Below are 14,070 nucleotides of genomic sequence, written 5' to 3'. Positions count from 1 at the left end.
CGCGGCCGCACCGCCACGGGCACCGCCACGGGCACCGCCGCGGACACCACCGCGGGCACCGCTGCTGGGCGAGCCGCACGTGCAGCGCGCCGCACGGCTAGCGCGATTGCCCGATGCGGCTGGCGCCACCCGCACCACGCCCGATCGGGCCGTGTGCGTAGACAATAGCGCGGCCACGGCCGCCAGACAATCGGCCGCGTCGCCTTCAGGGTCAGCGCGCGGGCCCGCGCGGCCAACCGTATATGGCAGCACCCCGGGCGCGGCCAGGGCGCAGCCGCGCGGCGGCAAGCACAAACGGAGGCGAGCGCGCGCGCGTGCGGGCGTGGGCGGGCGCGGCAGGCCGAGCCGCGATCGCCGCGCACGGACAGCGCGCCGCGCGGCCGCCCCCGGCGGCCACGCTGGCGGGCGGCCGCTGGCCGTTGACCGTTTGCCACGGCCCCGGAGCCACGCTGGCGGCGTGCGGCAAATGACAGGGCGCCCAAAGGCGTAGAATACGCAGGCCGCGGCCGGCGCCGGCGCCAGGCCCGATCAGGCTGGCCGGGGCAGGTCAGGGCCAGGGACGCTGGCGGCACGGCCGAGCGGCTGACCGCACTAGCCCACGCCGCCGGCGCCCGGCCGCGTGCCACGCCGCGCGCGGCCAACCGCGCGCGGGCGCCCTGCTCCGGGCTGTGCTGCGGTCAGCCGTGGACCAGGGGCGTGGTAGCCGCGAGCGGTGCGAATAGCAACGTGCGTGCAGGTGTACGCGGCCGCGCTAGGCCCGATTGGGATCGCGAGTGCTGCGGCGACCGCCGCGAAGCTAAAGCTTGAAAACAATGGAGCTTGTCTGCGCACTAGCGACCGCCAGCACCGCTGCGCGTAGCCCGAGCGACAAGTGCGGAGTATGTGAAACGCCAGCACGCATGGGGATGGCCAGACCCTGTGCCAAAGATAGACCTGATGCCAGAGGGGCGATCCCGGCGCGCCAACCGCTTCAGGCTGGCCATGCGAGCGGGCACTGCTCCACCGACCGCGGCGCAGTCGCTGAAGGGGTCGCTAGGGGCCCCGTTGCCGACCGGATCTCGAGAATGCTGCGCCGGGCGGAGCTCCGCCCGACGACTAGAAGGCGCCTGCGGGGGCTCACGCTAGCCCGCGTATCGACGAGCTCTGATTGCCAGATAGCTGACTTGGCGGCGGCCGGCGGGTAAATTGCACCCAGCGAGGTCATTGCATAACAGCCAAGGCATTATTGGTGCTGGGAGGTGGGCCGCCTGAACGGGGTCAGGCCGCCGCGCTGATCTGCCGGACGACCAGTGGCCGCCATGACGTAGCACGCGCGCGGCCGACGAGCGGCCGACGAGCGGCCGACGAGCGGCCGATGATACCACTGGCACGCTGCGCGGGCGGCTGCGCGTACGCTGGAGGGGTCTTCGCTGGCCGCGGGCGCTGGATCGCCGGGTCGCGACTGCGCCCGGGTTTGGGTCGCACCAGCGCTCGACGAGCTGCGGCGACGACTCTGCCGCGGACGGCGGCGGGCGCGGCTGCGTGTGCTCCGCGTGTGCCCGGAGGGCAGCGTCGCCCGACGACGCAGCTGCCGGCGGCGTGTCCAGGGCGTGGCCGGCTCAACAGCGCGCGAGGTCGCGACCCGGGTCGCGACCGTGTCGCGTCGCCACCGAGCGAAATTCCAACAACTGTGCCGACGGGGCGCACTGCGAGCAGCAGAGCGAGCAGCATGGCGAGCGGCAGAGCCCCTGCCATCTGCCCGAGGCAGCGGCCGCCGACGAGGTCGCCGCCAGAGACTCAACTGTGATGTGATCCGGCCCAAACGCGCGAGGGACGCGACCCGGGTCGCGGCATCACCACACGAGCCCCCACCCTCGATTCCTCAATCTTTGCACCCTGTAGGCAGCAGTGTGGACCGTCTGCCCGAAGGGCACCACCCTCGACGGAGTCGCCGCCGGAGGCTCGCCCATGGCGTGGTCCAGCCCAGTCGCTCCGACCCGCGGTCCGCGGTCATGCCTCATGTACGTGTCGACCCGCGTCCGAGGTCGCGACCCGGGTCACACCACGACTAGGCGAGCCTCGGCGCTGCCGCCGCGTAAAGTGAGCCCTGCACGGCAGCGTCTACGTCAGACCTCCTGCCGGAGGGCAGCTACGTCAGACCTCCTGCCCGGAGGGTAGCTACGTCAGAGTTCCTGCCCGAAGGGCAGCTATCCCCGACGGAGTCGCCGCCGGAGGCTCACCGGCCAGGTGCGACCCAGGCAGATCACGGCGACCCGTACGCCGGGTCGCGACCCGGACCAATTGCCCCGACCCGACGAGCCGTCAGCGGCCAGTCTGTCCGTAGTGGGTCCGCCGGGCGGCAGAGTCACGGCAGCAGCCTGCCCGGACGACAGTCACGTCGACGGAGTTGCCGACTCGCCAGCAGATACGCCCCGGGTCGATACGTCGACCCGCGCGCCGGGTCGGGCCCCAAATGGCGTGTCTCGACCCGGACCCTCCTGCGGCAACGTCGAGACCAGGCCGGGCGTCGGCCGCACCGAGGCAGCCCACCCAACACGCAGCCACGCCCAACAGTGTCGCCGGAGACCCACCAGCCAGATACGACCCGGGTCGGTCGCCCCGACCCGGGTGGGACAGACCCGCTTGCGCCCGTATGCGGCCATACGGGCGCACCACCGACCTCGGTTGACGCGTTCGTATCGTCCGGCGACAGCTAGCGCAGCAATTTCGCGTCGCAGAGCTTGGCAGAGGGATATCTTCCCCGCAGACGCCACCGTGTCTGACAGCGTACGGAGCCAGCGTATGGAGCCAGCGGATGGGGCGTCTAAGCTACAGACGTGGCACGCTCTGTGCACAAGTGCTTATTCAAGAAAGCCGGCGCGCACGCCGGGGTACAATGCTCAAAAAATGCGGGCTAGTTGCCCTCGCTGCCAAAGTCGGCGGTGAACTCATCGTGGCGGCGCACGTCCTCGTAGTTGACGGTCGGCCGGGAGCTCTTGACGGCCTTGACAAAGTCCTTGAAAAGCAGCGGCGGCTCCTGGAGCTGGTCGCTGACGATGTCCATCCACGACATCTCGATGGCGTTGGCGTCGCCCGGCGAGCACGGCGTCAGCTTCTTGGTGCCGTCCGGCGCCAGCACCCACTTGAAGTGGGTGGCGGCCTGGATCTTGCGGACGGGCTGCATGAGCGCGTCGCGGACGGCGACGGCGACGTCGTGGCCCGAGTAGCCGTCGGTCATCTCGCCGAGCGCGCGGTAGTCGGCCTGGGAGAGCTCGCACGGCGTCGAGCCCACGTTGAGCTTGAACATGGTCGTGCGGGCCTCGGCGTCGGGCAGGGCGATATAGATGCGGCGCTCGAACCGACGGCGGATGGCCGCGTCAAGCTGCCACGGGATGTTGGTCGCGCCCAGCACGAGCACGCCGGAGGCGTCGTTGCCGACGCCGTTCATCTGCACGAGCAGCTCGGTCTTGATGCGGCGCGAGGCCTCGCTCTCGCCCTCGCCGCGCGGGCCGCACAGCGCGTCGACCTCGTCGATGAAGATCACCGACGGCTTGTTCTCCCGCGCCATGGTGAACAGCTGCTTGACGAGGCGCTCGGACTCGCCCATCCACTTGGACACCAGATCCGAAGACGACACCGAGAAGAACGTCGACTTGGCCTCGGTCGCCACCGCCTTGGCCAGAAACGACTTGCCCGTGCCCGGCGGGCCGTACAGCAGGATGCCCGACACAGGCTTGCGGTTGCCCGTGAACAGATGCGGGAACCGGATCGGCAGGATGACGGCCTCCTTCAGCGCCTCCTTCGCCAGCTCCAGTCCGGCGATGTCCTCCCAGCGCACGTTGGGCGTCTCGGTCAGAATCGCGCCCGCCAGCGCGCCTCGCAGCTTCTTGGTATCGCTGTCGTCCTCATCGCTGTCCTCGCCCTTCTTCTTGCCCTTGCCGGCCTTGCTCGTCTCCTTGCCATTGGCCCCGACCGCCCGCTTGGACTTGTCGTCCTTGTCGATGTGCTGCTTGAGCGCCTCCGCCCGGTCCATGTACTCGGTCGTCTTGGCCCGGATGAGCTCCTTGTTTTTGGCGTTTTTCTCGTCTGCCGTCAGCCCGTCCGCCGCGTCTGCTTACACTTGAGCGCCATCATAAAGTACTCCAGGCTGCTGTAGTACAGCTTGTACGCCTCCTCGAACTGCTCCTTCGTGTCGGCCTGGATGGCCTTCTGCACGATGTCAATCGCCTTCGTCAGGAAGTCCGTGTTCGACATCTTGGCGGTCTATTCTTGTTTGCCGGTCTGAGTCTCGCGCGCTGCGCTGTCTGCGATCGCTGTCGCCCTCTGCCTCTGCTTCACGCGCTCCGCGCCGCGCTGCCTGTCCGCCGATGCTCCTGCTCGCGCTCTACCGACGACTGTGCGGCCCGCTCAAGCGCCCGCTCCAATCTCCTTTCGGATGTGATTGTTGTGGGCCGTTGCCGTCACAGCACTTTCGCCCGTGGCTCTGACTCGCTCGCGCCTCGCTTCTCTCTTGCTGCCGCCGTCGGTGGCCCTGCTCCTGCTCCAAGTCCGACAGGAAGCTATGCGCTGACGTGCGATGTGGTGCGATGGCTGCACGGGAATTGTATTGTATTATAGATAAGTGTCGGCCGGACAACTTACGTGATGTCGATTTTTGGTGGTTACGCCAATCCTCGGTGGAGCATCGTTTGCGCGACCACAAGCCGCTGCCGACGGCTGTCTGGCGCGAACGTCGCCGCTGCGGGCCAGTTCGCCGCCGTCGGCTGTCTGCTGGCAGCCATGCGGCCGGCGCGGCCGCCGGCCGCCCGCTGTCCTGCGTTCGACTGGCTGCTTCGCGAACCTTCGGTCCGCGTGGCATCGGTTCTACGTGCGCGGGCTACGGCCTGACGCTGAGTCAGAGGCCGGGTTCATGGCCGGCCCCGGGTTCGGCGCCAGGTCCGTCTGAACCGCAGGACAGTACGGTTCCGACAGCTGGTGTGGACCGCGCCGTCATGTTCTAGCACCGTCTCCGCAGCTGTGGCTATTGGGAGCCAAGAGAGTCCGGACCGAGTCCATGCGTCTGCGGACCCCAGCACAGCCCGACAGACGTTAGCCCCACACGACCGGCCGTCGACATTGGCTGCGCTGCTCGGTCTCTGGTCTACGCGCAGAAACTGGCGACCACTATTGTCGACCATTGCTGCGGCCACTGGCCTGGGCTGCTACGCCGTAGCGACCCTTGACAATGTCTCGGGCGTAGACTCTCAAACGTAGACCTATTGATTGATCGGCGGTCGCCACATCCGCCGCCGTTGTCGCCTGACAGGCTCAATTGGGCAGCGGCTGCAGGGCTGCTGCTGACGGCCGGCTGACCGATGCTGACTTTGCAAGACCGTTGTGTGACTAAGCTATGACTGATATACCGTTTGGGCGACACCGCCCAACACGGCAGGCGCCGCACGACGGGCGTCGGATGTCTGCGTGCCGGCACCGCCTCGCACAGCCCACCCGAGCCACGGTACAGCGCGACTCCGTCCAGCCCACGGTGCGGCGCGGGGCGCCGCAGCATTACGGGCAAGAATGTATATTTACGCGTCGCCCGGGCGCCGTTGGGCGCGCCGAGACTGCTATAGACACGTCGGCGCCTCCAAAATGCAGCGGCGAGTAGTAGCAAGCGGATCGTCAGATCCTGGATATCTGCCAGCCAGCGGCTAGGCCCTTGAAGCCAATCGTGCACCGCGTAACGGTATCAACACGTCTACAGGCGAGATGACCAAAGCAAGGGTAATCAGGACGCGCCGTCCCTGGTGCGGGGGTATATATACGATGCATTCGTCTAGTGTCGCTCAGGACGAAGGAGGGCACTACCAGTCCGACACAAAGCCTCCACGGACCTGCTCGGGGAACACGCGGCCGTGCAAGACGGTCTCCTCGACAATGGCCTTGACGTGTTTCTGCGGTTAGAACTTGGCGTGCGATCCACTTACGGGCTCCACGCGGCCGAGCCAGATGCCCTCGCCGTTGGACCGGTAGATGATGACGTTGCCGGCGTACTTGTGGCCGCCGACGTGGTTGATGAAGTAGATGGGCACGCCGCCCGGACGCGAGTCAGTGGCGTCGCGCAGGAGGCCGTGGTCGCGCAGGTTGTGCTCGAACTCCTTCTTGAGGATTGGCGCGGTCACGCCGCAGCGCTTGTCGCGCGTGCGGTGCGAGCACAGCAGGATCACGGCAAAATGGGCGACCTTGGACACGGTAGCCGAACCAATGGTCTCGGGAACGGGCGCGTCTGGGCTGTCGATAGCCGTCAACGTCCGTGCGACCTCGATCGCGTCCTCGTGGGTCACGTTGTGGGCCTCCAGACACAGCGGTAGGACCAGCATGTTGGTCGGCGGCAGAGCGTTCGTAGGCGCCGTGACATACTCCTCTGGCGGCGGCATCGACGAGTTCGAGACCGACACGCGCTGTTGGTCAGCCCGGCTCGCGGCTGGCGGACACGGCCGGCCAAGACTTGGCCGGCCAGCCACGGGAACCAAGTGCGTCCCGCGTACGTGTTACTTACCCCAGGAGACTCCTTCTGGTCCCACTGCTCCAGCTTGCCAACCAGCGACTTGGGCTCGTCCGCGCCCGAATGGGCCCAGTCGGTCTTGCCAGTGGCCACCAGGATGTGCCGGCGCCATGGCTTGACCGACCCCCACAGCGGGTCGTTACGCTCGATCTTGACGGTCGACGGAAACTTGCCCAAGCACGAGTCGCAGTCTCGCTCGCAGTCGGCGACCGGGAACAGCGCCTGCGGGCCATCGGCCGGCGCGGTCAGGATCGCGCGCTTGACAGCAGAAAGCAGTCCCATGTCGGATATCTGTCAGGGCCGTACGGGGCAAATCGTTGGGGTTCTACCAAACATTGTCAGTACTCAGTGTACGCAGGTGCATCCTCTGGTCCGCGCATTTCCTGTGCGACGTGCCCAATACGGCCAACGGCGTCCGATCGCCGGCCGACGGCTGTCCGGCGGCGTCTGAACCGCCGGGCAAACACGTACACACTGCAAAACCGGCCCTGTCGAGGTCACTTACCAGCTCCACGACTTTTGCGATGGCCACAGGACAGCGCAAATGATGTTATATATCCGGCGAGTGTACTTACGTTTGCAGAGTCTCGACTTGATTGAATTGGGCGTAGTTACTCGGGCCAGTGGATTTACCGCGCTATTTTTTTCTAAAGTCCGGAAACTCCTGCATAGGTGTCACAGTGCGCCGCACGCCGGCGCCGCCTGCTGTCCGCGCCGGCGCTGCGCTCGGGTCCCTATGGGTCTCGCTAAGCCTCTTGAGTCGACGGTCTATTCGTAGGGGTCGTATGATTTTACCGGACCCAGAGCCGTGGGCGGCGACCGTGTCGGCTACAGGTAGACAGAAGGCGGTTGCGGCAGGTCGCCGGCCGCGCACCGCCACTGATGTGGCCTGCAGAAGGCGGCCGTCAAGTAAATGCGCGGCAGTCGTAGAACGACGCAGTGGCGTGGGACGTGCTGCAGCCAAAGGCTTGTTTTGGCGGATGCTCGGCGTTATCTAGAAGATCGCGATAACCACCGCAGGGTAATACGTTCCTGATCGCGCAATGCGCCTCGGTGCCCCGCCTGGAATGCGCCGCTAGCGCTGACGACACTGCCTGTCCGGCTCGGTACGATGGTGGCGCACGACCGGGCACGCACAGGTAGCGCGACGTCGGCCATGCAGGCGCGCTGGCGCGGCCGACTGCCCGCGCGGCATCGCCGCATTTGCTCATGGCGCCAGACGGCCGCGGACACGAATGTGCCGACCAGGCCGGCACCAACGCACGTCTGCGCAAACTCCGCAAACTCCGCAGGCCGTACGCTCACCAGCTATCGCGGCTGAGACAGGTGCATGATAAGCCGAGACGGCTCCGAAAGACAGGCGTCCTGAGCGCGCGCCCAGGGGTAGATCGTACGGCTTGGCGCAGCGCACGGCTGCGCTCGAGCGGACGACTTCTCCGGACAGCCGCCCGGGCTACGGTCCGCTCGGTTCTTCCCGTTTAAAGTAGCATCTATTAGCAACCCGTTCCTGCGGAGGCAACCGCAGTGGCCCTAAGGAGAGGGCCGCAACGGACGCGCTGACGCGCCCGCCGAACGGTCCCAACCGTCAGGCGTCGACTCACGGCCCAGGCACGGTCACAACCTGGCCGGTAACACCCAGCTTTTGTAAAGCACCAAACACAAGCAACGCCTATAAAGCAAAACATAACTAAATGCTCATCCGTAACAAACTCATCACGTGCGTCTAAACCGCCTTCATGTCGCTCTCGATCTCCTTGCCCTTGAGCTCGAGGGCCTTGTTCCGGCCCCATCTCAGCAGGATCTGGGCAAAGCGCCAGGGGTCGAAGTCAGGCCACAGGCAGTCGACAAACTCGACCGTGCAGTCCTGGTGACCCTGCCAGAGCATAAAGTCGCTGAAGCGCTCGACACCGCTAGTGCGGACGAGGATGTCCAGCGGCGGGCAGTCCTTGGTGAACATGTGGTCCTCCATGGTCTTCTCGTCGATCATGTCGATGTCTTCCGGCGACAGCTGCTTCTTCTCGGCGAGCTCGACAATGTCCTGCATCGAGCACGCAATGTCGTCGCGCGACGTGTAGGGGAAGCAAATGTTCAGGATAGCACTGGGGTCAGTTCCGCGCCGGCACGCGCACACTCACGTCTTGTTGTTCTTGGTCATCTCCATGGACTGGTCAATGACGGCGAGGACATCGGCGGGGATCATCTTGCGCTGGCCCAGAATGCGGATTGAGATTCCGAAGCGGTCAGCAAGGTCGCCGTGGTGGATCATCTGCAGCAGCTTGGTACGGGCAATCTCCATAAGCGCGTCGACCTCGACCGGCGGGCGCTTGAAGTTCTCGATCGAGAACGCGTAGACGGTGACGACCTTGATGCCGACCTGATAGCACATCTCGAGAATCTGCCGTTAGCCGTGTTCGTCGCGTGAGCACGTACGTGCGCCAGAGACTCGAAACCCGCGCTGTGGCCCTCCTTGACCTCCATCTTGCGCATGCGGGCAAAACGGCGGTTGCCGTCCATGACGAAGGCAACGTGCTGGGGCACGGGGCCGGTCTTGAGAATGTTGGTGAACACATCCTGCGTGTACGTCATGAAGTACTGCATGAGCGGGAAGGTGCGGATCCACGACATAATCGCCATTTTGAGGGAAGGGCTCTGGCCTGGTCTATGCAAAGGGCGTAGGCAATTGATTCGGTGGACGACCGTAGGATGCAAGAATGGCAGAGGAGAGAGGGAAATATGTGAGCGACGGGGGACCAGGGCCGTCTCCGTGTTTTATACTGCTTTACCGTCTACTCCCTGTCAGCTTCGACTGCGCAACATCACCTTGCGGTGTTTGATACAGTGTCGTTTAATAGGATCCAGGTGGCCTTCGTACGCTAAAACTCTGTTGGTGGAGATGTTTGGTAGGTCACCCGGCCTAAAAGTAGTGAACACAGGTAACAAAATTTGTTCGTGAGCCGTGACTGGCGCCGTACCGTGCAGTCTCGGCAGGCTCCGCGAGTACGCAGGCCGAGCCGGCCGGAACGTTACCCGGCCAGCGCCCACGTCGCGTTACCCGGGGATCACCGTCGCGCTCAGCTCATCTCCGCGACAACCCGCCGCAGCAGGAACGACAGGTAGGCCGCCGCACACCGATCACGTGCTGAACCGCGCAGATTCCACACCGTGCAACAAGTCAGTCATCCGCCGACGCGACCATCACCTCTCATCATGGCCGAGGCAGCTGCGGGCGCGCCTGCGGGCGCGCAGGGCGACGACGTCCAGCAGATCTACTACTACTACGAGGTCGCCAAGGGCTTCACCGGCGTGACCAAGGAGCAGGTATGCGCCGGCGCGTGCGGACTGACGCCAGATGCTCGAAGCGTACAAGCAGATCTTGACGTTTGCGGCGCCGGCAAAGGACAGCAAGGCGCGCACCTTGGCCAGCTCGTTCATCCCGGACCTGTTCAAGGACTTTGCCGTGGAGGACACGGCAACGGGCACCAAGGCGGTCGAGAGCATGTTTGATCTCTGCGAGGACGAGGACCTGCGGCTGCGCACCGGCGCGATCAAGCGGCTTCCGGACATGCTGCCGGTGGCCATCCCGGCCGACCAAGAGACGATCGTCAACATCTTGATCCAGCTGCTGCAGGCACAGGCCCCGGCAGAGCTGCAGATCGTGCAGGGCGCGCTGGAGCGCGCGTGCAAGGCGCTCCCGGAGATTGCCGCGCGCCAGCTCTGGGAGCAGACGTACTCGGAGAGCCCGGCGCTGCGCGAGATCGCGCTCAATTGGGCGGTCGCGCAGGGCAAGCAGCACCTGGCCAAGGAGCCCGCGTACGCGACCGCGGCAGTCAAGGCGCTGGGCCAGCTCAGCGACGCCAAGGCGCTCAGCCGCGTGCTGTCGGTCGTCATGGCTCTGCCGGCGTACAAGGCGGGCGACGACAACACGGCCCGGCTGACCGAGCTGGGCGACCTGGTCGTCGGCAAGTTGGCGGCCGGCTTCGACCCGGCCGCGGAGGCAACCAAGGAGCTCATCGCGTTCGTGCCCAAGTGGATCGTGAACGTGCTCAACGTAAGTGGCGCGCAGGACGCGCTGACGCCAGCGCAACGGCTCGCCAGCGTCGCTGTTCGCGTTCCTCAACGCCACCGCGCTGCCGGCCATCAGCCAGGGCAAGCTGACGGACGCGCGCGAGCGCATGCACCTGCTGCGGCTCGCCGTCGAGGGCTGCGTGAGCAAGCAGGCCGACGCCGAGATCGACACGTTCCTGCCGCTGATCAAGGACACCGTCGCGGTAAGTGCGCCCGCGGCCGCGCTGACCCCAGACGCTCTACCACGACATCGAGCAGGGCCAGGCTGGCTCGGAGCCCTACTCGTGCGACTGGCCGTCCATCGAGCCGGCCGTGGTCGGCCTCTACATCGGCGTGCACAAGCGGCCCGAGTACGCGGTGCCGCTCGACGGCGAGTCTGAGTTCGGCCCGGCGCTCAAGAAGATCTTCTACGAGGCCCAGGTCACGCTGCCGACCCTTCGCAAGCAGGAGACCGACCAGGAGAAGCTGCTGCACCCGGACCCGGCCGTGCTCAAGACGATCGGCCGCGTGCGCCAGCAGTGCACCAACGTGATCGAGGTCGTCAAGGAGCTGCTCAAGCCCGCCGGCACGCGGTCCAAGGTCCCGCCGCCGATCAAGTTCTCGTGGCGGCCGGCCAACAACCCGCCCAAAGGCGCCAAGAAGCAGAAGCAGAAGCCGCCGGCCAAGCCGCCGGCGCCGGCGCCGGCGCCGGTCGCGCCAGCCGCCGGCCAGACCGGCCAGACCAAGGTCAATCTGAAGCGGCCGGCCACGGACGCGCCCGACGCGACGCCCGACAAGAAGACCAAGACGGCCGCCGCCCGGGGCAAGGCCCGCACGCGCGGCGGCCGCGCCAAGGCCGCCAAGTAGGCCCTTGTACGTTACTGAATGCCTGTATGATCTATTGTGTTTGCTTTGCCTGTTTCATCCGGCTGTACTTGGGCAGCGTCTGCTTGAGGTAGTCTATATGCTTGTCCATCACGTCGCGGCCAGAGGTCTGCGTCAGCACGGTCTCCGGCTGGACGTACCACGTGCTCGTCTGCGATGGCGCCGCTGAGCTGGCGCCGCTGGTGCGGGTCGGGACCGAAAATCACCGTCAGTGCCGGCACCGTTTCGCCGTCGCCGACGACGCACAACGCGTTTACACGGCAGTTGTCGCCAAGGACGGCGCCGCGGCCGACGCGGCACCCGGACCGCAGCGTCGTGCCGGCGCCGATTTGGCAGGGGCCGGTGATGACGACTTTGGGCTCGATATGGCAGTCTGCGGTCAGAAACGAAGGGCACAAGCTCACAGTCACCGATCTGGACGCCGCCGGCACCGCCGCCGGTGATCTCGACCAGCTCGGACACGATGCAGTGGCTGCCGATGACAACCGGGCCGTGTTCGACGTAGAATTTGCAGCGCGGATGTAGGACGGACGACTCGCCGACTGAGACCGGCGGGCCGGCCTCGGCGGCGGCGGCGGTCGCGCCGGCCCCGTCCGCGGCGGCAGCCGCGCGCGTGCCGTGGATACTGATGTGATCGGCCACGACGGCCGAGTCCGGGAAGCGAATCATGGGTGCCGGGGGGTCGCGGTCGCGTCCGCGAAGGACCGGGTAATGGCGCGTACGGCCGCGCAGCTGGCGGACGTCCAGCGGCCGACCGGCGGCGGCAGCCGGGGCGCAGCGACTACGACGGGCTCCGGCTGCTGAGCTCCTGCCCTGGAGCCGCCAGGGCGCGCTCTGGACGCGACCGACATTACGGGGGCGCGGCGCGCCACAGGCGCCACGGCGCCACACGCGCCGCACGGCGTGCGGCTCATACATCGCACACTTTTTTCTATGCTCACAAAAACGACATGCCCAGACCAAACTGCAGCCCCTTGCGGGCGCTGTCGCCCTCGCGCACGGCCAGCGGCAGCACAAAGTTGAGCTCGAAGCGCGCGACAGGGTGGTTGTACACCAGGCCAATGCCGCCGGCCACGGACGGCTTGTCCAGCAGCTCGTTCAGGGTCGCCTGGGTGTCGTCTGGGTTAGCGCTGCGCACCGGCCACTCACCTTTCTTCAGCGGCAGCAGGCTGCCGGCGTTCACAAACGTCTGCAGCCGCAGCGGGCTCTCGCGCGAGACCATCGGCAGGCGGGTGAACAGGCTGATGCCGCCGGCAGCGAAGGCCTCGCCGCCGACCGAGTCGGCTCCGTCCTTCGGGCCCAGGCCGTTGAGGTAGAAGCCGCGGACGTCGTTCGGGCCGCCGAGGTAGAACCGGTCGAGGACCGAGGTCTTGGCGTCCGGGCCCAGGCCGTAGAGCAGGCCGCCGCGGGCGCCGAGCGACAGCAGGACGTTGTCGTTGAAGAGCGCCTTGGCCACGACGGCGGTGGCCTCGTGCTTGGAGAACTTGACGTCGCCCAGCAGCGAGCCCGCGCCCGCAAACTCCTGCTGGATCTTAAAATACGCGCCCTCGGTCGGGAAGAGCACGTTGTCGCGCGTGTCGAGCGCCCACGAGTGGAAGACGGCCGACTTGAACGAGTCGCCGGCGTCGGCGCGGACGGTGGCCGAGGCCGAGTCGGCGACGCCGGTCAGCGTGCGCCACAGGGCCTCGTAGCCGAACTCGTGGCGGCCACCCAGGAAGCCCGTGCCGGCGACCTTGGCGGTGACGCCGCGCAGGACCTGCTCGTGCGAGGCCCAGTGGCAGTCGCGCGACGACTTGACGCCCGTCAGGCTGGCCTTCCAGCGGGCCGAGTGCTTCAGCGGCGTCGAGTAGTCGAGCACGTACGACGAGCGGGTGCGCGTGCCGGACGAGGCGTCGAACGTGAGCTTCTCGGCGTTGCCGAAGACGTTCTTGAGCGACGCGGACGCGTACGCCGAGCCCTCGCCGTTGCCGAGATCGGTGCCGGTGCGCAGCAGCAGCCGCTTGCCCTCCTTGAGGTGCAGCGTGGCCGTGAGCGGGCTGACGCCCTCGGGCGGCGCGAACAGCGTCGGCGGCGCGACGTCGAGCGTGTAGCTGAGCGAGTCAAACACGCCAAACGAGCCGAGGGCGTCGGTCGTGGCGTCGAGCTCGCGGAACAGGCCCTGCAGCGTGAACGGCCGGGTGAGGAGCGGGTCGAGGTGGCTCTTGAGGAAGGCCGTGTTGGTGCTGGCGCCGCCCTTGACGTCGATTGACGTCAGGTAGACGGGGAGCGTTTTGTTCTGCGCGAGCTGCGTCTCAAGGACGTCGAGGAGCCGGCGCTGCCGGGTCTGCGCGCGCGCCAGCGCCTGCTCCTGCTGGGCCGCCGCCCATTCGGCGGACTGCTGGTGGCTGTCGTTGAGCCGGTCAAAGAGCTGCGGTCAGCGCGCCCGGCGATCTGCTTACGTTGTCTTCCATGGCGGTCGTGTCTTCGAAGGTGCGGCCGCCGGACTCGAGGATTGGCGGGATCGGAGCGCACGTGACACGTCACGTGCCCGCACACCCGGGTCACGTGAACTCGTCGCTTTCGGACGGCCGGGTAGCTGCAGGTCCGCCGCGGTCCGGACTCGCTCCGGCGGGTCCGCG

The 14,070-nt window shown here is 66.8% G+C and overlaps 6 protein-coding genes across 6 annotated transcripts; 1 reads left to right on the top strand and 5 right to left on the bottom strand.

The window, feature by feature from the left end:
* Positions 1 to 2,470: 2,470 nt before the first annotated feature.
* V1510DRAFT_128935 (P-loop containing nucleoside triphosphate hydrolase protein) lies at positions 2,471 to 4,732 on the bottom strand. The gene is made up of 2 exons (XM_066930303.1): positions 4,098 to 4,732; positions 2,471 to 4,065 (listed from the first exon to the last, which is right to left on the bottom strand). The coding sequence occupies exons 1-2, from the start codon at positions 4,231 to 4,233 to the stop codon at positions 2,894 to 2,896; spliced, it is 1,308 nt and encodes a 435-aa protein (XP_066788970.1). The 5' UTR covers positions 4,234 to 4,732; the 3' UTR covers positions 2,471 to 2,893.
* A 606-nt stretch (positions 4,733 to 5,338) lies between these two features.
* V1510DRAFT_417247 (Sucraseferredoxin-like protein) lies at positions 5,339 to 7,111 on the bottom strand. Its single transcript, XM_066933914.1, has 3 exons — positions 6,518 to 7,111; positions 5,946 to 6,419; positions 5,339 to 5,912 (listed from the first exon to the last, which is right to left on the bottom strand). Exons 1-3 carry the CDS (start codon positions 6,803 to 6,805, stop codon positions 5,823 to 5,825), a joined length of 852 nt encoding a protein of 283 aa, XP_066788969.1. The 5' UTR covers positions 6,806 to 7,111; the 3' UTR covers positions 5,339 to 5,822.
* An 882-nt stretch (positions 7,112 to 7,993) lies between these two features.
* V1510DRAFT_417241 (putative undecaprenyl diphosphate synthase-domain-containing protein) lies at positions 7,994 to 9,484 on the bottom strand. Its single transcript, XM_066933913.1, has 3 exons — positions 8,954 to 9,484; positions 8,659 to 8,918; positions 7,994 to 8,622 (listed from the first exon to the last, which is right to left on the bottom strand). The coding sequence occupies exons 1-3, from the start codon at positions 9,155 to 9,157 to the stop codon at positions 8,247 to 8,249; spliced, it is 840 nt and encodes a 279-aa protein (XP_066788968.1). The 5' UTR covers positions 9,158 to 9,484; the 3' UTR covers positions 7,994 to 8,246.
* A 159-nt stretch (positions 9,485 to 9,643) lies between these two features.
* V1510DRAFT_430347 (uncharacterized protein) lies at positions 9,644 to 11,434 on the top strand (the record flags this gene model as incomplete). Its single annotated transcript, XM_066935368.1, has 4 exons — positions 9,644 to 9,841; positions 9,873 to 10,571; positions 10,603 to 10,791; positions 10,823 to 11,434. Exons 1-4 carry the CDS (start codon positions 9,731 to 9,733, stop codon positions 11,432 to 11,434), a joined length of 1,611 nt encoding a protein of 536 aa, XP_066788967.1. The 5' UTR covers positions 9,644 to 9,730.
* A 7-nt stretch (positions 11,435 to 11,441) lies between these two features.
* Positions 11,442 to 12,126, bottom strand: V1510DRAFT_417234 (trimeric LpxA-like protein). Its single transcript, XM_066933912.1, has 3 exons — positions 11,857 to 12,126; positions 11,593 to 11,825; positions 11,442 to 11,561 (listed from the first exon to the last, which is right to left on the bottom strand). The coding sequence occupies exons 1-3, from the start codon at positions 12,119 to 12,121 to the stop codon at positions 11,466 to 11,468; spliced, it is 594 nt and encodes a 197-aa protein (XP_066788966.1). The 5' UTR covers positions 12,122 to 12,126; the 3' UTR covers positions 11,442 to 11,465.
* Positions 12,127 to 12,362: 236 nt separating this feature from the next.
* V1510DRAFT_394709 (surface antigen-domain-containing protein) lies at positions 12,363 to 13,903 on the bottom strand (the record flags this gene model as incomplete). The annotated part of the gene is made up of 2 exons (XM_066931852.1): positions 12,363 to 13,859; positions 13,891 to 13,903. Coding segments are annotated over 2 exons (1,483 nt in total), but the record flags the coding sequence as incomplete, so codon positions are not given.
* Between the last annotated feature and the right edge of the window lie 167 nt (positions 13,904 to 14,070).

Source organism: Dipodascopsis tothii (genome assembly GCF_038497935.1).
Source record: "Dipodascopsis tothii strain CBS 759.85 unplaced genomic scaffold V1510scaffold_15, whole genome shotgun sequence".
NCBI lineage: Eukaryota > Fungi > Ascomycota > Lipomycetes > Lipomycetales > Lipomycetaceae > Neoaidaea > Neoaidaea tothii.
The sequence above is the reverse complement of the archived record's forward strand: the minus strand, read 5'-3'. Positions and strand labels throughout refer to the sequence as shown.